Source organism: Hesperophylax consimilis, chromosome 12 (genome assembly GCF_061612785.1).
Source record: "Hesperophylax consimilis isolate HC1 chromosome 12, BYU_Hcon_1.0, whole genome shotgun sequence".
In the NCBI taxonomy this organism is placed as follows: Eukaryota; Metazoa; Arthropoda; class Insecta; order Trichoptera; family Limnephilidae; genus Hesperophylax; species Hesperophylax consimilis.
The window spans coordinates 31,873,686-31,897,475 of NC_142847.1; the positions used below are offsets into that span (position 1 = coordinate 31,873,686).

General features: G+C 32.8%; 1 protein-coding gene and 1 long non-coding RNA gene across 2 annotated transcripts in view; one reads left to right on the forward strand and one right to left on the reverse strand.

Annotated features, from left to right (window-relative positions):
* The first annotated feature begins 10,523 nt into the window (after window positions 1–10,523).
* The window catches only part of mwh (multiple wing hairs), a 204,123-nt gene continuing 190,856 nt past the window's right edge, over window positions 10,524–23,790 (forward strand). Inside the window, exons 1-2 of the mRNA XM_089638341.1 lie at window positions 10,524–10,734; window positions 20,627–20,758. Of these exons, the coding sequence (XP_089494467.1) occupies window positions 10,547–10,734; window positions 20,627–20,758 (320 nt within the window). The 5' untranslated portion in view covers window positions 10,524–10,546. The remainder of the gene's footprint in view (window positions 10,735–20,626; window positions 20,759–23,790) is intronic.
* Window positions 12,469–13,256, reverse strand: LOC149419505 (uncharacterized). Its single transcript, XR_016302902.1, has 3 exons — window positions 13,206–13,256; window positions 12,667–12,888; window positions 12,469–12,574 (listed from the first exon to the last, which is right to left on the reverse strand). It is a non-coding gene; the product is annotated as an uncharacterized LOC149419505 (long non-coding RNA).

Genomic DNA, 23,790 nt, shown 5'->3' on the forward strand with positions numbered 1-23,790 from the left:
TTCGGCTACTGGCATTATACCTAGCTCTCGTATCTATCAAAAAATTTATATATAAAGATGCAAAAGTCGATAATTTTGAATACATGTAGGATAACGAAAGATTTTTTAAATATTTATGTTGAGGCATCAGTAGGATTTATAGGCCCTATTAGGAGTTCTGCCGAGCCGAACCCTCTGATATGAAAATATCTGGAGTCGGTGAATTATTTTCCCATTTTATCCCTGGTGAGTTGACGTGTTGTTCTTGTATTGTTTTGTATTTATTTTGCTTATATAATGCATTTGCATAATGACTTTATTTATTATACTGTTATACTTGGTGGAATTATATATTATTAAAATAGAAAATAAAACATTTTTTAACTTATTTCCACTTTTTTATTTTACCACTTTAGTGGTAAAATAAAAAAGTGGAAATAAGTTAAAAAATGTTTTATTTTCTATTTTAATCATTTGCATAATGTTGATTGACTAGATGATCATTTGTGGAAAAGTGTGTGGAAGGGTTTAGTTTTTCCTATGGGGAAGATTTAACCCGGACATAAAATCGAAAGTTTAAAAAAAAAAAATTCAGAATGTGGGGAGGTTAGTGCAATCCCACATGTCCCATATTGAAAGAGGTTAACTTATATGTACCTAACAAGTATACTCGTGGGAGATCCTACCCGCACTTTTATAATCCGAAATCACAGAGCGACTGCTTAACCATTCTGCTTTGGCCATCGACATTTTTAACGTCACTTACTGACAGTTTTGCAACTATCTTTTCACGCATGTAACAAAATAATAAAATTGTCTTCAAGACTTTTTATTCTTACGTGTTCCTCAAAACTGCAATCTTCTACGTCAGGTGTGGCGAACCTTTTTGGGCCCGCGTGCCAAAAATCCTCAAATATTATTTCTAGATTGTGTGGCGTGCCCAAGCTGTAAAAAAATTTAACCAAATAGATAACATAATTTATTTTTTTTAAATTTTATTCATAAGCTTAAAAATTACTAGAGTTTCATAAAAATAAATTCATAATCAATAAATGTACAAATTAGTTATTTATCAATGAGATTTTTGCTGTTGTACATTCGATGACAAATTCTTAATATCTGGATCATATTTCGTCACTTTTAGTAACACACACGACCAACTGGATTCATCAGTCATTCTCGTTCTTGAATCGCATTTTATGAAATTCATTTCTGAAAATAATGTAGAAGAGAAAATTAATAATGTTGCTCTCGCTAGTTTCTGGAATGGCTTTCCAAGTTCTCATTATTTCTTCTTCTGCATTTTTATTATTTATGTTCGTTAATCGATCGCTTTCAATTATTTCCAAATCATTTCTCAAATCAACAAATTTTTGTTTCCATAGCGAACTCGATTGGAATTCGATAAATTGCATTTCAAAATCTTCTAGATTTAGCCACTCGAAAATCTCCAAATTGAGGTCATCTGCTGATAGTGTATCTGGATATAAAATAAATTTTGATATTTTTTCAAATCTCCTGAATTGTTTGAATCTTGAAGAAAATTCGTTGATTATCGATTGAATAACTACAGAAAATTCTTGTGTTAATTTGATTTGATCTGGCTTTTCTTCTGCAAAAAGTTTTTTTGTATTTGGGGAATATTTGAAGGTGTTAGATACAACGTCACGATCAAAAATTTGTAATTTAGCTTGAAATGCTTTGATTAAATCAAACATAACAATAATTGTTGTACATAAGTAAGCCCTTATATACTGAGTTTACCTCATTTAACAATTCTAAAAATTTTCGTTTGTTTAATCCGCGTGCAGATATCAAATTAATCAATTTTGTTACAAGAATCATAACATCTTCCAGTGACTTAAATCCGTGCTTTGCGCATAAAACTTGCTGGTGTATAATGCAATGAAAACCCAGAACGGAATGTCCAACACGTTCAGTAAATAAATTGACAAAACCATTTTCCTCTCCTGTCATACTGCGAGCGCCATCCGTCGTTACTGATACAATTTTGGAAAGATCTATTTCTCTTTCAGTGAGTGCTTTTACAACTGCATTGCAAATATCTATTCCTTTTGTTGTTGTTGCTAATGATATTAAACTGATCAATTCTTCTTTGATATTATTTCCATTGCATTATCGGCAGCGAACTCCATAAACAACTTGTGAGTGTTGCAAGCATAAATAAACCAATCATGTTGAAAGCGTAAAAAAAATATTCCTATCGATTTCTCTGGAAAAATTGTCAGTCTCGGCGGGGAACATTGAATAAAATTTTCAAATGTAACGTAAGTTAAATTTGAGTTGAAACAACCCAATTCTGGTTGAGGATGGTTTTGAACTACCAGGCTATTTAAATCTAGTGGCCCAACATAAATAAATCCACTTCAAGCAACGTTTCGATTCTGAACAGTGGTCTTTCACCGGGGCGAAACTGAGTGTTTCTACCACTTCCTTAACCCGCCTCCCAGGGCAGAAAGGCGAGATTCTTTGCTGTGACAGATTAAAAAACACCAAACCTACGCAGAATAGAATGTCCGTATATTAACTAGAAACTGGAGTATAAAGATCTGATTCTAAATGATTGTTCTGTTACATTTCTTCGCGCATTCATCACGCCCTATTCCAATACAACGTCTAATTATTAACGATATAATTTGACTGGAAGTACAGTAATCTTAACCTACCTCAAACACAGCAAAACAACTTTTCGAATGTAGATTACAACTCCCTAATAACAAATAACATAACTAATAACCCTGATCCCCGAACCAGTTTATTTCAAAGTGGGACGAACCAAAAGCCAACATCTTACAATTAAGTTTATTGCTGGTCATTGAATGGTAACTGATATCATATTTATGCTAAATTTAACAGCGTAATAATCCACTTCAGGCGGTGTGGCAAACATAAATACTGTCAAAACCAAACGCGTTTTGCCTTAATTATCGGTTTTTAGATGAAACATATAGTTTTTTTCGTTTTATGTCGAAATTTGATCGTCGTGTGTGATTTTTACAAATAGATGGCTAAACTATATATTTACTATCCTTTGTTGTTATACACGATCTTTATTATTTACTCAATTCTCATGTACACATATATCTCTAATAAGGGCTTAAAAATGTTGGGATTTATAACTAGGCTAACCAGAAATTTTAACAATATAAAGTGCATTAAATTGTTATATTTTGCCTATGTAAGAAGTCAATTTGAGTACAATTCTCCTGTCTGGAACCCACATTATAATATACATGTACAAGCTGTTGAATGAATACAAAACAAATTCTTACGTTTTATAAATTTTAAAATGGGTATTCCAGCAATTATGTTGAACTACAACACTATTAAATTATATGAATATGCTCAAATTGTCAGACATAAGAATTTTCACCGACTTGGTATTTCTATATAAAATTCTAAATGATTTAGTTGATAGTCCGGTATTGCTAGAATTGATAAGCTTTCGGATTCCACAACGTAATACTAGAAGTCCAGATTTATTTTAGTGCAGAAATTTTGGGACTAACTACCATATGTATTCCTCTTTGCCCATAATACTAATGGAGGGAAACTATTATACCAAGTCAGTGGACATCTTCAATTTATGTTTAAACAAATATAAAATGTTGTTAATGAAGCAATTCAGTTATGTACAATAAATAATGTATATTTCTTAATATTCTCATGTAAAAGCACCGGAAAAGGGCGTTAATAAATAAAAAATAAATAAATAAACAGATGTATGGATTATATCTCTGACACAATACAGATATGTCCTCCCGAACTCATTATCTATGGCTGATACAGATGCTTCCTATGGAATTTCTTTTTTTTTTTTTTTTTTTTTTTGTATTAGGCAATTCACCCTAAAGAGAGTGCTTTGTGCCGATTGGGTTAAGATATATGGTTAAACTGATGTGAATTATCTATAAGGGGACTGGACATATCATATATTAAAGTCATTCAAATCTATAAACTTATAAAGAATAGAATATACGCGAGAGTTGTTAAGAGACAGCAAATATGGAATACTAAGGGGAGACTGGTGGGTGATTTTAATAAGCAATCGATACATGCCTTTGAAAGAAGAATGGTTTTTACAATTGAAGAAGACATGGTCAAGAGTCTCATCCTCCACACCACACTGGCATAATGAACTTTCGAGCACCCGAATTTTAAACAAATGAGTTGCAATAGAGCAGTGGCCAATTCTCATTCTCGAGATACAGGAAATAAATCTTTTGGACTTTTTTTTGCCGTGGAACCAGGGTTTACTTGGAATATGATTTTGTATTCCAGCATAGAAAGATCCAGTTTGAGTTTTCGTGATTGTCCAATTTTCTTCCCAGGAACGAGACATGTTGGATTTAAGAATAGAAAAGACGTCAGAGACAGGAATTTTAAAATCTAAAGGAATAGAACCAGATACAGTTCCAAGTTTAGCGAGAGAATCAGCTTTCTCGTTACCCTCAATTCCTAGATGGCCAGGCACCCAAACCAGTATTGTCTCAAACATAGATTCGTTTAAAGAATCGAGGATTTTTTTAATATTACAAATAACATAGTCTTCTGGACATCGAACGATATTAGAGGAAATTTTTAATACTGCACTTAGAGAGTCAGTACACAGTAAGGCTCGACGAATATTGAGGAGTTGGATTTGAATTAAAGCTTGTTCAATTGCGAAGCATTCTGCAGTAAATATGGAAATTTCTTTAGGCAATTTATAAGACAGATTAACATTGAATTCAGGAATATATACCGATGCGCCACATTCTTTGTGGTCGGATTTGGAACCATCTGTGTATATGAGGGAAAATCCAGGAAACTTTGAAAATATAAAGTTTTTAAAATGTTCTTCAACATTTTGAAAGTTATTAGCTGATGATAAAATGTTCGTCCGGAAGTCAGAAATTATTACGTTTGGGATAAAATTAATAGCATTAAACGGGGTACTGTAAATAGGAAGGATTGGATCATCTTGTAGATTTTGAAGGTAAGAAGACAGATATTTAAATGATAGAAAACTTTTTAATAAGAGAGGGAATCGATCTCTATCTATTACCCTCCTTCTGCTATTTAAATTACTTAACAAACGATCGAGACTCTGTTCCAATGGGTGACGCGATAAAGATAACGCTTTGAAGATATATCTATCCGCGAGGTATTGTCTTCTCAAAAACAAGGGAGGATCTACACATTCTATCTGAAGAGCATTAATTGGAGAAGATTTCATTGCCCCAATAATCATTCTAAGCCCTTTTGATTGGATTCTTTCAAGTTTTTTATCCAGATATTTAGGAAGTGGGTCGAAAAGAAATGTGCCATAATCCAAGTGACTTCGAACGAGGGAATTATACATTAGTTTAAGAGTAGTAGGATGGGATCCCCACCATACTCTGGAAACAGCTCGCATCATATTAAGCCCCTTTTCACACTTAGCAGAAACGTTCTGAATATGCGGGAGCCAGGAAAGCTTATGGTCCAAAAGCAGGCCAAGAAATTTTATTTGCTTAACGATTTGAAGGGGGAAATTATCAAAAGAGACTGTAAAGTTAGGCAGTTTTCTTTTGCGAGTAAAAGCCACTACCTTGGTTTTAGAGGTAGCTAAATTCATTCCATTTGTCAACATCCAAACTTTAATATTATGTAAAGCCAAATTTAATTCCTTCGCAGCATGCGATAAATTTTTGTGAAATAAATATATGAGAAAATCGTCCGCAAAATAAAGTCGCTTAATAGACGAAGGGATTACAATGTCTAAATCACTCATATAAATATTAAATAATAATGGACTGATTACAGACCCCTGGGGTAGCCCTTTCCAAAGTTTGCGCTTCAATATGTTTGAGGAAGAGTGGATAATAATGGTTCTGTCTGTTAGCAAGTTGATAATAAATTGAACTAATTTTATGGGGATTTTTATTTTAATTAATTTTTCCTTCAAAACATCAATTAATACATCGTCGTAAGCTGAAGAAAGATCTAGAAATGTGGCCAATGTACAAGAGTTAAGGGATTGAGAAATACGGATATCTGTTGTTAACAAACTTAAATTATCCATAGTAGATTTCTTTTTACGAAAGCCGTATTGATTAGGAGGGATAATACTGTGATTTTCAACAAACCATTCTAATCTGTTCTTTATCAAATGTTCCACTACTTTAATTAAACACGACGAAAGAGCAATAGGACGATAGGATGAAACTTCGGACGGATTTTTCCCTGGTTTTAAAACCGGGAGGATTTTTTGAACTTTCCAGACATCCGGAATAAATCCTGTTTCAAACATGTTATTAATTAAGGATAAGAAATATTCAACCGACATGTCGGAGAATACTTTAAAGAAGCTATATAATATTCCATCAGGACCCGGAGAAGAGTCAGAAAGAGATTTGATTACTCGTTTTAGTTCACTAACTAAGAAAGGAGAGTCTAGCCAGTTAGAGTGAGATGGATATGAAATAAAAGAGGGCATTTCTTCACATCTGGCAACTGAAGGAGGGGCAATCTTATCAGCAAAACCCATAATAATTTCCTCCGGAATATGTTTGGTACGCTCCGGAGCATATGACGAACCGAATTTTTTTAAATTAGTCCAAACAGATGACTGGGGAGTTTCAGGAGACAAGTTTTCACAAAATTTTCGCCATCCAGACCGCTTTTTATTTTTCAAAATACGTTTAGTTTCTGATTGGACGCGTTTCACTGATAAGAAATTTTCAAAAGACATGCATTTGCGGTAAATGGAAACTGCTTCTTTTCTAGAGTTAACAGCACGAGTGCATTCTTCGTCCCACCACGGAGTCGAATGTTTAGTTTTAATGTTAACTTTACGCTTTGGAATGGATTTTTCTGCTGCTTTTATAACTATACTAGGAAATAATTCACATTGTGTTCTGATGTTCCCAAGAGAAGATTTTACAGAGTGAACAAGAGAGTCTAATACAGAAGAAAAAAATCTCCAGTTCGCATCTTTCGTTTTAAATTTAAAATTATTGTTAATTGTAAAGGAATGCGAGGTGGTTAGATAGTGAAAGAGGATTATAATAGGGAAATGATCACTGGAAAGGGGGTCTTTAAGTATGTTCCAAGAACATTTACGTATCACCGAAGATGAACAGAGAGATAAATCAACAACACTTTTCCTTTGTTGAGGGGGGGTGAATCGGGTTGGAGATCCGTCGTTTAAAATACATAAATTATGGGAATCAATAAAATCTAAAAGATTACGGCCAGAACGATTCGTTAATTCACTACCCCAAGAGGTAGAATGAGCGTTAAAGTCGCCCAGTAACATATACGGGGGACGGATCTGAGACATAAATGATGACCATTCGTTTTCATCAAAAATAGTGGAGGGAGGGACATATATTGATAGTATTGTAATATCACATACAACAGCTGCTACTATCTGAAAATTGTTGGAGAGAGTATGAAACATGATTGGTTTGAAAGGGATAGAGTCATGGATGATTAAGGCAGCGCCACCTTTACCATCCAGTCTATCATGTCTAAGACAATTATATCCAGAAATCTTAAATAGATACGAGGGTTTAAACCACGTTTCAGAAATAGCGGCAACTGAAATTTCATGTTCATCGAGTAATTTTACAAGTTCAAATTTATTACAGATTAGACTTCTGATATTCCACTGAAGAATTCTGTTCAGTTTCTGAGACATTAGGAAGACAGGATAATAATGATTTAATGCAATCGGCAGCGTTGGACGGTATATTATTGTTGTTTGAAAGAATAGAAATTAAGAGGGTAATTAAAGTCTGAATGAAAGCAGAATTTTCATTCACCACTTTCCCTAAATTAGTGGAAGATTGGGAACTATTTAAAGCACTCCCATTGAGTGTCTGAGATTTATAATTCCCATTTGGGTTAAACAAAATATCATTATGTTGATTTTTATCAATAGAAGCAATAAATTTTGGTTTTGGTTTTTGTGGTATAAAAATTGTTTCCCTGTGAGAAGATGATGGAGGAGATTTAGAGTAAGATAGATTGCTAGGAATTGAGGTAGATGTTACCTCTGCAAACGATTTTATTGCAGGTGGGAATAATTTTGATGCCTGGAAATATGAAATGTTATCTGAAGCCATTGATTGTTTAATATTCCTTTGTCTGGTCAATTCTGGACAGGCCACACTAACCGCTGTATGATTTCCCTTGCAGTTAATGCAACGTGGATCATTCGATGATTTTTGGCAAAGATCAAAGGGGTGGTCTTCTCCGCAATGAAAACAACGTGGAGGGGAACGACATATGGGTTTTGAGTGTCCGAAACGGCAGCAGTTAAAACACTGGATCGTCGGGAATTTATATACTTCCACAGGGAGTGCGTTGTAATAAATAAATACCCGAGATGGCAAAGTTTGGCCTTCAAAAGTAATAACAACCGATTGTGAGGGTTTCCATGTAGTGGTTCCATTAGATGTATCTTTGTAATTTAATCTACGTGCTTTTAAAACCTTGGGGGTCACTTGAGAATCATTAAGTGCATCAACAATTTCAGATTCTGAGAGATCGGTTGGTATACCTCTCACTCGGCCCATTCTAGTAAGGTTGTAAGTTGGAATATAAGATTTAAATTTGTGGTGTGAAAGCGTATCTATTTTTTGGACAAATTCATTTGCAAAGTTTGCGGATTTAAATTCTAGGGATAACTTATAGCGGCCTTCCGGCTTAATAGATCCGTTAACTATGCCAAGGTTACTGTTTTTTGAACTAAAAATGAATTTCCCGAAATCCAGAGGATGAATGATTTTTCCTTGTTCAGTACTTTGGACATTGACAATGAATGGAGCCGAGGAAGATGGGGAATAACTTAGATCAGTATTTTTAGATTCTGATAATATGGTATCCTTACGACTTTCCTTAGGGTTTGAGGTTTCATCGGATTGCGAAGGTTTAATTTTGGGTGGTACATTAAGACAGAGCGATGGTCTTCGTTTTCTGGAAGGGAGTATTATAGAAACATCCGATTCATACTCATCTCCAATATTAAATATGGACTCGGGGTCAGGAGGGCGATTTTCATCTTCCTCCATATTTATAATTAATTAATTAACAAAAAAAAAATAATACAGTCTATTTGATTGACTGTACACACTAATTTATCAAAACCTAAATATAACAAACAAATAATAGAAAACAAAAATGTAACAATAATTTCTTATCTGTACGAAGTCCGCGACAGCAGGTAGGCAATTCGTCAAACACAGAGCACGACTATCCACTACCGTAGTTCGATGACTAATCCGAATTTCTTTTTATTTGTACTTTAGTAATAAAATGTATGATTAAGGAAAAAATATAAACCTTCACAACCTTTTTTTTTCTCTTTTCACGAGTTCTAAATTTTACACATACGTACCTACCTAAGAAGCTATCCTTGCTTTGCTTTTAACATTTTTTTTAAATTTTATGTTGGTATTTTACATGTTCATAAATATTTCAACGACATTGATCCTGAGACAAATAGTGTGTAAATACTTTCAGCTTCACAGATACTACAATAATTATAATATCCCGTGATTTTTCACGGATCTGCTCTAATTGAAAATAGTTTACCTACCGTTTTCACAGCGGTATTGATAATAAATGGGGGTATCGTTGCAAAACTGACTCAGTCCAATTTTTGTCAAATTTGACCTGTAAATGCAATATGTTTCTAAATATCTTTTCAATATTTTTGCAATACGATGTTGCGAAAGCAACTTATTCCCATCGAAAAATAACTGATTTCTGAAAAACTAATTCCACTAATGTTACTATCAAATCAGGCTTATTCCGTTTCAGCCAATAGACAAGGAGTATTTGGTCACGTGATAAAATGGCCGCCTGGTTGGCTTTGTTTGAAAATTGCTGTCAGTTGTATTATATTGTCTTGCAAAGTAGACTTATTCCAAACTCTAACTGTAAATATCTTTTTCAATATTTTTATAATTTATGTTTCAAATCGAATATAATTAATATATTACTAAAAAAAACGCAGATATAAAATCACATATTTGAAAACCATATCAGTTTTTTGCGATTTCCCAACAAAATAAGTCAGTTTTACAAAATACCCCTGAAATTAAAAAAAAATGTACCCGCACATTATTTAATCCACTATTTTTTTATGTAAACTAATATTCTATTTCTTTCTGTTCGCAGGAAATCATTAATTTGACTACACCTGGCACTACTGAACCGTCTCCGAAAACTATTACATGAAATGAATTCATAACCTATTAAGCATTAAGCCGAAATAAAAATCGTATCGAATTGACTAATGGTTACAGTGTTAATAACAAAAATTATTGGTTCAGAGCGACCGATGAATCTCTAGAGCAATCATACAATTTGAATTGGGTCATGATTTTAAATTGAAATTCATTGCGTTGACGACATTTGAAATTTAATTGCTTAGACTTTAAAAAAACGAAACATCGTGTTGTGTCTAAAATGTGGTTGTTTTTAAATAATGTCTAAAATTAAAGTTGATTTACTTGAATGTTTTAAGAGACAAGTGTGAATTTTGAAGTGAAAGTGATTTGTGTTTTTGAAAATGGGCAACAACGTCAGTACGGAGAGTGGTTCCTCCACACTTCCGAAACGGAAGTGGGGGATGGGAAAACAAAAGAAGGAGCCACATCCTGCCAACGCCGAGTCTTCGAGGGTTCTGTTCCTGCTGTACCTGATCCATAGAACGTGGAATATTGTTGTGGAGCACGTGGACTCTAAGAGCGTTTCAAGGTAAATATATATCTATTTAATCAAATTAAATCTGTGTCATTATGTCTGTATCCGCGTCTGTCTGTTTGTGCGCATAGTTCTTTTAAACTATGCAACTTTTCTATGATTTAGAAATTTTCTTCCGGAAGGTTTATATATATTTTATTTGGTTTTACGACCGGCCGAGCTTTTACATATATATAACTAGCAGACGTGTACCCGGCGTTACTAGGGGTTATCCTTAGAAGATAAACATATACCATCGCGGCCTTTTAAAGATATACTATTCCGTAGTAAATAATTTTGATGTATCTCACAATAAGACCTAATTACAAAACATCGACTTTTCTCTACTTTCTATAAATTTAATATCCATGTATTATATAAATAAACCTTCCTGAAGATATTCACTAAATGTTTAAATGATAGTGAAATCCCCATCAAAATCCGTTGCGTAGTTTAGAAGAACTAAGCTCACAAACACGGATAACTAAATGGTTTTATACTATTTATTAGAGATACATGCATATTATAATTTTTAAAAGTCCATCAACGCTGGGTACACATCACCTAGTCTTTTTTATAAATGTATTTATTTATGGAAAATATATGGTTGTCATTTATTATACTTATACTTTTTTTCTAGCATCACAAATTGTTGATATATTATATCAACAATTTGTGATGCTAGAAAAAAAAATTCTCAGTTAATTCTTCATTTAAGAACCTGTTAAACTAATACAGCAGTTTGTTAACAGGTTTATAATTACGTGATTCTCGTGATTTAAAAAAAAAAGATTAAATTTGATAAATGTGGAAAAATAATCAAATAGGTGGGTAATTAATATAGACTCGCTATAGGAAAGCAAAAATTAAATAATAATATTTTTTTAATATGTGAAATGCCTTTTTAAAAAGAACTTTCGTTGCTTTTAAGCTACTTTTGCATATCAGTTACCTTAGCTGTGTAGAGTCACGTGGGGTAACCGTGCGCAATTTTTACATTGGGATTTTTGTATTAAAAAGCTTTAGGTATTTTACTCAATTTTTTTGTTTATTAATATGATCGATTGTTAAGGCTTCCCAAACAACCATAAAAAACTCATATGGTTCATAAATCAAACAGTTATATAAAAAAGTTTACATGCATGTCGATTGCGTACACTTACCCCGTGTGCGGGGTAAGTATACGCATACCGTAGGGTAAGTGTTCGCATCGCGAAGAGTTACCCCCCATTGCAATTATCACACTTAAATTGCCCCTTATCGTAGTCTGTGCAGTTCTCATGCCACCATGCTTTACACAATACATTCTATCCAATCTTCTGTTGGTGGATCTCGATATTTCTCCTTGTATTGTGGGCAAAAATAGTCCTTAGAAGTCTGTTTTTGTGCGCTCTTTAAACAGTTATGCACGCTGGAATTTCCCGCATTACGCTTTGTGGTGTGACTTTCTTGAAAAGAGGTGGTCGTCCGATTTCCATAGTTTTAAATATTGGTTTTCGGACGATTTTTGCATCTGCATCTGTCTGTTTCTGCTGAAGTTTCTTTTTATAGGGACTTGAGATAATTATTTTAGACTTGCAAGCATTTTTCAGTTTGCGTAAAACCGCCGAACTTGAACAACGTTAAACCCAATAGCTCTCGCAATACTTGTGGGAGTAGTCTGTCTTAAAGCTAAAACAGGGTTACATTTTAGAAATCCATACACCCAATCCTTGCCAGCCGTTTTTGTAATGTTGTCAAATCTGTTCTCGATCTTGTTGATTTCAGCATACTCGTAAACAATTTTTCTCATTGTCTGCATAGTCAGGCCGTAGAACATTTCGTCAGTTTTTTTACAACAATCAACGATTTCGGCCTGAAAATAAATGAATAATTATTAGATCAATAGTTTCACAAAAAAATGACATATGCACGATAAATTGAGTATCTATTTATCTAAAAATCTACTTCTTTATCTGGTGTAAATGTCGGACGATATCTCCCCATTGAAGTTGCTATTAATTTTAGTTTTAGGCGTTTACGCAGAGTGGCTTCACTGATCCCAACAATATCTGCAGCAGCCCGCTGACTCTTCCCCTCTTTCATAAGCCTTTTTGCAGTTTCTTTTTGCTCTTGAGTGCAAACCGACCTCTCCGGGTGCTTTATCACGTACACACGTGGCATATTTCACTGTAAAAAAATAACGAGAGTTGAAATATTGTGCTATGAAATCAATTTTATCTTTCGGGGTAAGTGCTCGCACTCGTCCAACTGCGAACGCTTACCCCAGCACACTTACCCCATCACACCAAAATTCAATAAACTTTAAAAAACAGATAAGTGGTTATCTTTATTAGAATTATCATTTTGCACCCGTCTAACTAACAATATTTCACTAAAAATTATCATAGACCACGTCACTCTGACACAGCTGGTTACACAATAGCGCACATCGGTAACAGAGATGAAAAATTTAAGAAAAGCACGAAAAAAAGTAATTTACCTACCAGTTTTTATTGACAAATCAGCATCCACTGTACACATGTCCTGCTTCGGCGCGATCCAGAAGGCTACTGAAATAAGGAACGCGTGGGCGCTTAACAGGCACAATCTTGTCGGAAACATCACTGCGAACACTTACACTCCGCGTACGGTTACCCCACGTGACTCTATGCATGATATACGGACGTTTATAAACGAATGATTGATGTTATTGTTACAGTGAAAGATATAAATATTTCGTGTGACTTGAAAATTTGTGCTGTATTTTTTCGGTGACCGGATAACTCATCAAAATGATAATTCATCACATCTTTAAAAAGTTATATAAAGTCATGGAAAGTGATGAAACAAAAACTTTATTAACTGGCTTAAGTAGGTAAGGTTAGGTTAGGTTTAATTTTTTTTTCATCGTTTCTAATGACTTTATATCACTTTTTAAAAGAGTGTTGAATTGTCACTCTGTTGAGTTATCATGGAAACATTTTTTCAATAGAATCCGAGTGAACCTTATAATGCGTTGGCCAAGTAAGTGAATTATACTCTGTTTGACTCCGGACTAATGAAGTATATACAAATTTGAAATTAGATGTATCAAAAAAGTATTTGGCGATTCTATGAAACCGAGCATTTTTTAGAAACATAGCGCGTGTTGTTTTACATCCAACAGATAGCCCTGTTTAAAAAAAATACATGTATGTCCAACAAATTTCCCTGTTTTTAAAAAAATCATTTTATTTAACTATCACAGGTGACATCCATATAATATTCATACATAAAAATCACGTGTCACTGTGTTCGTACACGCTAATCTCCGAAACCACTTTAAATGAAATTTTGTGAATTTGTATGGTTTGTTCCAGCTTGAAATAAAGGATAGAAACTGAAAAAAAAATTGTGCGCTTAGATCTTCTAAACTAGGCATCGGAGTTTGATAGGGTTTTCACTATCATTTAGAGAATTTATTCCAACGTTATATACGTTATAAATGGATATTATATTTACTGAAAGTAGAGATAAGTCGAGCAACGCCGGGTCATCATTAAATGCATTCCAAATAGTCGAGTTCAATTCCAACTGGTTTCTAATATTAATATATAAAAATTCTAAAAGTAGACAACTGATATCGCTGAACATTTGTTTTTATTAGTGCCAGAAGTGTTTAGATATGTTTAAATGGTAGAAGAAATCGGGGACGCCAGAGGAATCTCTGCACCGTAATGAGATACAGAGTAGAATTAAAGTCGATGTAATGTAGTTTTTTAACAATAACATTGTGGTGTAGAGTAGTGAATGGTGGAAGAAGTCAGAGGCGCCCGAGAAAGACATTAGCAATAGCGAATCCACTAGTATAGATATTTAAAAACACACGCGTATTCGAATGCAACGTTGTGTCAAAATTTCAATGCAATCTTTGAAGAACTTTCAGAGATTTAAGATTTTGAACAAACGAACATACGAACATTAACATTTTCATTTATATAGATCATAGACATATGAATATTAGTAGACCTGCCCTAAGTGATTAAAAGCGTATTATCCCCACTCCCCATACCGGTTCCATTGGAGCCGGCTGTGCTGGCGTATGGCCTCAAGTGAAATTTGAAAACGTGACGTCATCATTCTTGTGCGAACTATGGTCGAGGCATCATCGGTTCATTTTACAAAATAACACGGCAAAATGTTGACTTGTACTATGAAAACTTGTAAAAATAGATGTGAAAAAGAGAATAAACCCAATTGTCGTATTACATTCCATATATAAGCATTATTTTACTTTATTTTAAGCATATTCACATCGTATAATATAGATCAGTTTTAGAGACATATTATACTATCATATCGAGAAACGTCTGGACGCGAAACACAAAGCTGGTTGGTTGCTGGGAAGTAAATTATGAACATTTATAAAAGTGTCTTAACTAAATACTTAAACGAAATATTCGACTCTGAAAATACAACCGAATTTTTTTGCCGAATTTGGACTTCGCAAATTTGTTCATAACGTGGCGAGTAATTTGCGCTCCCATGTAAAAATGTCTATTCATTCCAAAGCAGATTTTACTTTTAAGAAGTAAATGGTGATACTCGTATTATAATGCGAGATGCCTATTTACTGTCAGATTGATTTATTGACGAATCACAGTCAGCTTCACTCCCTTCGTTCTTCAACAGTTGATTTTACCCCTCGCCATTATCTTCTCGTCTATTAATTCCTATGTCTGTGATATAGATAGATAATGATATTGGCCTTCTATGATAATAAGCTTGTAAAATATGGTACATAATAAGCTTCGAATTTCAAAAAAAGGATAGATAACCATTTCAAAATTAAAATGTTTTATTTGAGTTTATATGAAAAAATAAACTTCGAATTTCGAACAAAGTTATTTTTCTTTTTAACTTCTACCATCACGTGGAATCATTACATCCCGAAATTAGCGCACTTTAACTCCGAATAACCTGTATATGTGTATATATACATTCCAATCCTAACCGACTTATACCGTACTCTTTCGTACACATCTTTTTTTTTGGTTTGTTTAAACCGTTTTTGACCCGAAATAACAATATTGTCTCAATAAAAATTAAACATGTAGTTTCAGATCGATATTAATCACAAATGGGGTTTGTAGGTATCGGATATCCCCTGCACCATGTGCCATACCATCATAAGTCTTTCCTTACATTCAAGGACATGGCATAGTAACCCACAAATAACCAGTATGAAAGCACGAACGAGAAAACCAGTATATTGCCAGCGAATCCGCCGCGTTTCGGGAACCTGCGCAAATGTAACCCGTTGGTTACAAGGCAGATCGCCAATAAATAATACAATTCCGAAATCAGGTTTTGTTCTCGATATTATTTGAATTTAAATGAGTAACTACCAGAAGTTTACGCATTTCTTTCATAAGAGCAATAATATTTCAATGAACATATATTTTAAATCAATATAAAAAAAAATCCCACGCTTAAAATATTGCCGTGACCGGACTTAATTTCCCGCTTCTAATCTGACCTAGTTGGGGAAACATATATTATGTTCACCAAAATAAAGTAAACAAGAGCCGTTAATAAACAAACATTTGAGGATTATCAATTTCACGATAATCCGATTTTCACAAAATGTTCATTGCACAAACTAAAAATAAGTTTTAGATGTATTGTAAAGTGTTCACAATGTAATAGAAATAAGTTAAACGGTTTATACTAGACATAAAAATGTTAAAATAATTATAACTAAATAAAAACATACAAAAAAATCTCCAAGTACCAACATTAATGTTCATTGCAAAAACTTCAACTAACAACATTAATGTTCAGTGCACAAACTTCAACTACCAACATTAATGTTCATTGCACAAACTGCAACTACCAACATTAATGTTCATTGCAAAAACTTCAACTACCAACATTAATGTTCATTGCAAAAACTTCAACTACCAACATTAATGTTCAGTGCACAAACTTCAACTACCAACATTAATGTTCATTGCAAAAACTTCAACTACCAACATTAATGTTCAGTGCACAAACTTCAACTACCAACATTAATGTTCATTGCACAAACTGCAACTACCAACATTAATGTTCATTGCAAAAACTTCAACTACCAACATTGATGTTCATTGCAAAAACTTCAACTACCAACATTAATGTTCATTGCACAAACTGCAACTACCAACATTAATGTTCATTGCAAAAACTCCAGTAGCAACATTAATGTTCATTGCAGAAACTACAACTACCAACATTAATATTCATTGCAGAAACTCCAACTACCAACATCAATGTTCTTTGCAGAAACTCCAACTACCAACATTAATTTGAACATTTTATAAATGAACTTTTAATAAAATCAACCGGTAAATTACGATTTTTTTACTATAATAAATCTATTTTTATTATTTAGAAAAAATTAAAACACATATCTTTTTTTAGTTTGACCGAGGATTTAACCTTCATCCCCAGGAACTGGCTCTTAACTGCAGTGACATTTTTAAAAGATCTTAAAACTTAAAAAAAATGGTTTGACTGAGGATTGAACCATCCTCCCTAGACACTGGAGTCACCCGCGCTAACAAATGAACCGAGTCCCGATTGGGTAGGACCGACATTTATTTCGTAAATTAACTGCTACAATGTCAAACGATTTCAGAGAAATGCGTATATGTCCGCGTATGTATGCTTGATTGCTACCAATTTTTATAGAATGCAATGTCATCGACAACGAGTCTACCGAGTTTCAGCTCAATCGGATTTCGGAAAGTGGGTTAATTTTCACTTTCAAGATTTGCATTATTCATTCACCAAAACAAAAGTGATTTTAAAATAGATGTATTTAAAAAGAACATATTATATAGGTACTAAGGAGGGGTTGTTTCGGAGAATCTGAACAATTCATCAAATTTCAACGTTCATTTTCAAGTTCTGTGAAAGATTTTTTTAAGTTCTGTTTTTATTTCAGTTTTGTCAAGCAACTAGCCTACAATGATATAAAAGAACTTGAATAAGTCTTTCACAGAACCCGAAAATGAACGTTGAAATTTGATGAATTGTTCAAATTCTCCGAAACAACCCGTCCTAAATAAATTTGACTTCATAAAGCAGAACTATGAAGAAAATATTTACCAAAAATATGAAGTTTTTTAGTGTCAGTCAAAACTGATCGAAAAGCATATAAAAATCTATTTTTATACAGTTGAAAAAAATAAATCGACAATGAGTATATCTACCGAGTTTCAGCTGAATCGGAAAAAATAAAACTTTTTTTAAATTAAAATATGGTAACGGTCGTTTTTCATAAACACCTCTTCAATTATTATCTTAATCCGGTATTCGAAACATTATTTTGAGTGAATTCTGCACAAAGAAACCATTCCACAGTTTGAGAAACCATCACATCTTTACTAGTTTGACTATAATGAATAGAATGGTTCTTGGAATATTCACTACGCGCAATTCACCGCGGGAAACATTCACCACGTACAATTCACCGCGAAAAGTCGCAAACCCCACTGTGAACGTTCCGCGGTGAATTTTCCGCAGTATTTTTTTTGGATGCCCATTAAGGCATAGATTATGCAAATATGTAGTTCTAAAAGAGGTGGAACAATATTGACCTTTGCAGAGATATCATTTGACCATTGGAGGTTGAACGTTGGATGTCTACCGCGCGTCAATAAAAATATTGAATTTAAATATTTACTATGGGACCTTCTAATCTGGATACATTGATGAATTGTATTTAGATTAGACGTGAAACGAAAAAATAGGTTGCACTTTTTGACCTCCAACTGACCTCCAACTCAATCAACCCTCTCAACTAAAACTACCGATTCAAGGCTGCGCGCACCGCTTATCGCGTTCTAATAGAGGAACAAGTTTACTACGCAGTGGCACCTCTAATCAATTTAAAAAAAATCTAACAAATATGTTATGATTGTAAATTCTATCTAAGAACAAAATACTTCATGGCAGCCAAAAAAAGTACGTTTACTATGAAAATAAAAAAGACAGGCCCTTAATTAGCGTAATAAACGTATGTCTAAATGTTTAAAAAATACATTAGTGTATGAAAGAGATAGCACGATTATGCCGACACGTATAAATGGGTATGTCTGCTTTCGTATTGCTTATTTTTATCAGTAGCCTTCATTCAAGTTACTTGTACAATTCTTGTACATTACACTCAGTAAGTACCCTGAATTTTACTCTAAGACAACTCACTAAATCCCTACCAGAAGTACTACACTATTATAAACTGGAACCAGTTCAGCACAAAATGGTGCAGTCAAGACCACAACAATAAGTATAGTTTTTAATAGAATCGTTTCTAGTTTTTCAATTGTTGTTCTCTGAATGAAATCTTTTGAAACTCGGAAAGAGCTAGTAACGGCATGTATATTTTTAATTTACAATGTTTCAGATTAGAAATGTTTTCATACCAGCACATTTTCACAGAGGCTTCGAAGCTGTAGTGACCATAGCGGCAGCATCTCTATCTCTCCCGCCTCTCTAATTAACGCCTATTAATAAACCAGAAGTTGCCGTTGGTCCATCGTTAAATTAAGTGTAAAACTGGCCAAGTCAAACAGAATATACTCGAAAGCTGTTATGGCGACAATTTTGTATTACTTTAAGCTATTTATTACTTAGCTAACATTGACTTTGTAATCATTAACACGGAGAAAAATTACTAGTATTGAATATTGCTAATCTGATTAATATCTTAATGACTGTATAGTCTAGGATTGTTCTAAACAGAAGTGACGCCCTCTGTTATTTTCAAAAAGAACCGTTGAAGTTTTCAAGGTTTTTATTTGCTAATCTCTTCAAATTATTCATGATCCGGTTAAAAACGAGATTGTAGGCCCTTAACGAATTAATTGACTATTTTTCTTACAAACTTTTAGTAAAATACCAACGTATTGTCACGATGTCGAAACACGTGTTCATAAAAATCCACATTTTCTCATTATTATTATTATTATTACGAATTTACTAAAAGCAGTCCCGTTTTTAACAAAGTTACCAATGATTTTTAATAAATTAAATAAATACCTAAATAGTCATTTTTCTTCGTGAGTGAATATACAAATCTTTTTGACAGCAAAATGATTAAAGATTTTTAAATATCATTTGGATCCGCATCTTATATAATGGCTTTGTCTTTTCATCTTGTATACTTTTGTAGTATTGCATTTTTTACAGTTTGCTTGAAGTTTTTAAATATTTGTATTGCTTATATATGCATTAGTATCCGATGATAGTTTGCTTGAAGTTTTTAAATATTTGTATTGCTTATATATACATTAGTATCCGATGATAGTTTGCTTGAAGTTTTTAAATATTTGTATTGCTTATATATGCATTAGTATCCGATGATAGTTTGCTTGAAGTTTTTAAATATTTGTATTGCTTATATATGCATTAGTATCCGATGATAGTTTGCTTGTAATTCTCTAAAAATGCCTACAAATTTGTTTATGTATGTTGTGTGCTTTTAAGTGTGTTAATACCTATAGGTTAAATCGATCTGTGTATTATATTTATTCTAGTCTCTTGAAATTTTATTTTTCTTCTGTTTATTTTCTATATAATGGCTTCTCGTTAAATGTGTGCTTTGGTCTTATAATTAATATTTTGAAATAGACCTGCTGACAAACTGCTTTGGCAGTTTAGCTGGTGCGAATAATAAAGAATAAAAAATAAATGTCTCAAGCTGTATGTATTGTGTTTAATGTGCAAATTGCGCGCGTCTAGGAGACGCAAAAATGAAACTTTTTATACATCAAATAATATGTAACCGTTCCGGTGTTAGAAAATGTTTTATTTCGACAGTACATTATGTTCATCCCCTATTGGTTTTCCCATGACGCATTTGAGTCAACTTGACTGTATCTGTAATGGTAATGTTGTTTAGATGGCGTGGGTCCAGGAGACACATGGACTCGGACTCGGACCCGAGGGACTCGGAGATGGCCTCACAGTACTCTTTCTGCAGTTGCAGTCACTGCCGGTGCAATGAGGACTGTGACTCTGTGTCTGTATGCAGGTTAGTGCTTTACCTACCTACATGCTTGCTAATAAATCAACAGTCTTTAATTTCCATTGCAAAATGTTATTATTGAACTAAAGCGAATTAATATGAACGGATATATAAATTTTATACATCGAAACTGACTATTTTAATCCTTATTTAATTCATATATGGATCTCCGACTATCTCGGCCAACAATAGAATAACAAGATTTCTTAAAATAATTTTTGGTAAAATTGTATATAAAACGTAATCATTGTAACGCAAGTTAATTGCTGTCAGCATTATATTCTTAGCCAGCTACGGACGGATTAAACAAATGACGATTCTACAAAATAGAACTATGAGAAATATACTGAATAAAAATAGATATACTATATTAAAGGTAATGTTGAATAAGTTAACATGACACATCACCCTAAAATAAAGTCGTAATCTTAACGACGCAAGTGAAGAAAGCGTAAACAAAAATATGCGACTCTCGGCTCTGGTGAATTGGATGGACCTACGGTCGTATATGCCCCAGCAAATACCGTAAAATAAAGTGAGAATCTTAACGACGTAAGTGAAGACGGCGTATATACAAATATTTGGCGCGTATTGGATAGACCTACGGTCGAATTCACCCTAGCAAGCCTGGAAAAATAATCTTTGACCGTCATTTATTTTAATAAGCCCATTTCTAAAATTTCAGATGTCACTAAATGAGTACCTCGGAAAGTTACAAATTCATCGCAAGAAAAATATAATCTTGTGCTAACCGCTAATTTTATAATTGAAATACGTTTTATACATTTTTTGAACTTCTTATTTAAAATATTTTAATTGGAAGATAAGTATTTTTGTAATAATTTTAAATATCGATCGGAAAAGGGTATTATATATATATAAATTTCATGCCCCGTAGAAAGCGTTCAAAGATGGTTTGAAAGGGAGATATGTAAATACAAATGTTTTAGGGAGCGCACTAATATTAAAAAAACGATAATAATTAAGCGAAAATGGTGACAATATTTAATAAAACACGACTCGTTTGAGATGGATCAAAAATCTCTCAACAAATGCTTTAGTTGCATTTAAAGATGCACTGTGATTTTTTCATGCCTACAACATGTAAAATACCAGAACAAAACGTGTTTTTAATAATCTCGTGATTTTTTCTATCGAAGGAATTTCATATACTTAACTTTACGAAATAACAAATGTATAAATATTATTTTCAAACATAAAATATATATGAAAATTATATATATATATATATATATATATATATATGTCGCGCTCCCTCCATTCGTTTGATTATCATCCAAGACAATTGATTTTATGTTTTATCACCTTCTTTTCCTCTTTTTTAGGAATCTGGTAAAACTTTTTTCCCCATGCCTCTCTCAGAAAAGAAGACTCAAACCAAAACCCATCATCTTTACAGGGAAGGGTTTAGGCAAAATTAAATCAGTAGAAATTGGTTATTCAGGGACATGTATTATATTAGTAATTAAAGTTCAATTATTTCATGCATTCCCCATCGAGACCCCATGAATTAAAGTTTTTCTTTTTTAAATTCAATATAAATTAAATTTAATATTATTATCATTAAATTGATTTACATTAAATTAAGAAAAAAAATGGATTTCTAATAGTTAAACACAAAATAAATAAATTAAAGTGTTTAGGTCACCCGTCCCATCAAAGTTCCGTGGTTTACGGACAGTGCTGGTAGTAATGTGCTTTACTCATGCTCGTGATCTGTCTGAACAAAATGAGTAAGTAGTTGATTTGTAGGAATGTGGACACCGGCGCTTTCAAATAATCATGGTGATCCATTGACATATAAACTATTGATAAAATTGAAGAAGAAAATCTTTTCTTTTCAGATCTTCTCATTTGTGATTAGAATTATGATGCTATCACTAATATTACCTACTAGGGGTCCAATAAAATCAATGATTGTTGATCCAAAATACATATAATCATTACTTATCAGCTTGATATTACCTACCTACAATGAAGGTGAAGCTTAATGCTAAATCACTTCTTCTTTATAACGAATTGGTTTATATATTATGAATACCAAATATATGAATTAGATAAATTGAAGCTTTTTCTGCCATTTCTCTTGAGAAGAATACAATTTATTTATTGTTATTAAGTTTAATTTGTAGAACTCCATTTTATTTTTTTATTTTTATATATATACAATAATATTATTATTGGGTTTATAAAAACAGTTTATTTTTAAACAAGTTCTGCTGTGTAATTATTATTACGCGTGACAGCTGTTTCGCCCTCTAAAGACAGTTTGATAATGCCTTTAGAGGGCGAAACAGCTGTCACGCGGAATAATAATTACACAGCAGAACTTGTTTAAAAATAAACTGTTTTTATAAACCCAATAATAATATTATTGTATATATATAAAAAAAAAGAATACAATTAAAAAAAATTAATAACTCAATAAAAAATTTAAATGTAAACTACAATTTTTTTTAATTGAAATGTATGAACGCATAAAAAAACAACTTATAAAAAAACTATATTATAGTTTAGATTATCTGTGACAGTTTCCCTTGATAAGTTTTTTTGCTTTCTTATAAAGTTGTTTTATAAAAACCACTTTTGTTCTGGATGAAATAGAGATACATTTTTACATACTATCCAATTGAGCAAATCATTTATCTCCAATGGACTAACAACTAATTGCATTCACCTAATTCGTTTCATTCATTTAGCGGTTTTTCATTAAAATATAACTACGGTTGTATTTTTATTAATTGTTAGAGATATTAGATGGTTAAATATGTATTAATTAATTGGGACAATTAATTATGCATCTCAATTTAAAGTCTACAAAATAATAACTTATCAAAAAACAGTAACAGTAGTAGATCGATAAATGACGTTTAATCTACAGCTACAAAAAATATATACCGGATGCCCACTGTAAAAAGAAAAATAATGCACAAGTAAATTATAGCAAAATTTCTACTTTTTAACAGTGATGTATTTGTCACAAAACAATAAAATCACGTTGTGTTATATTTGTCACC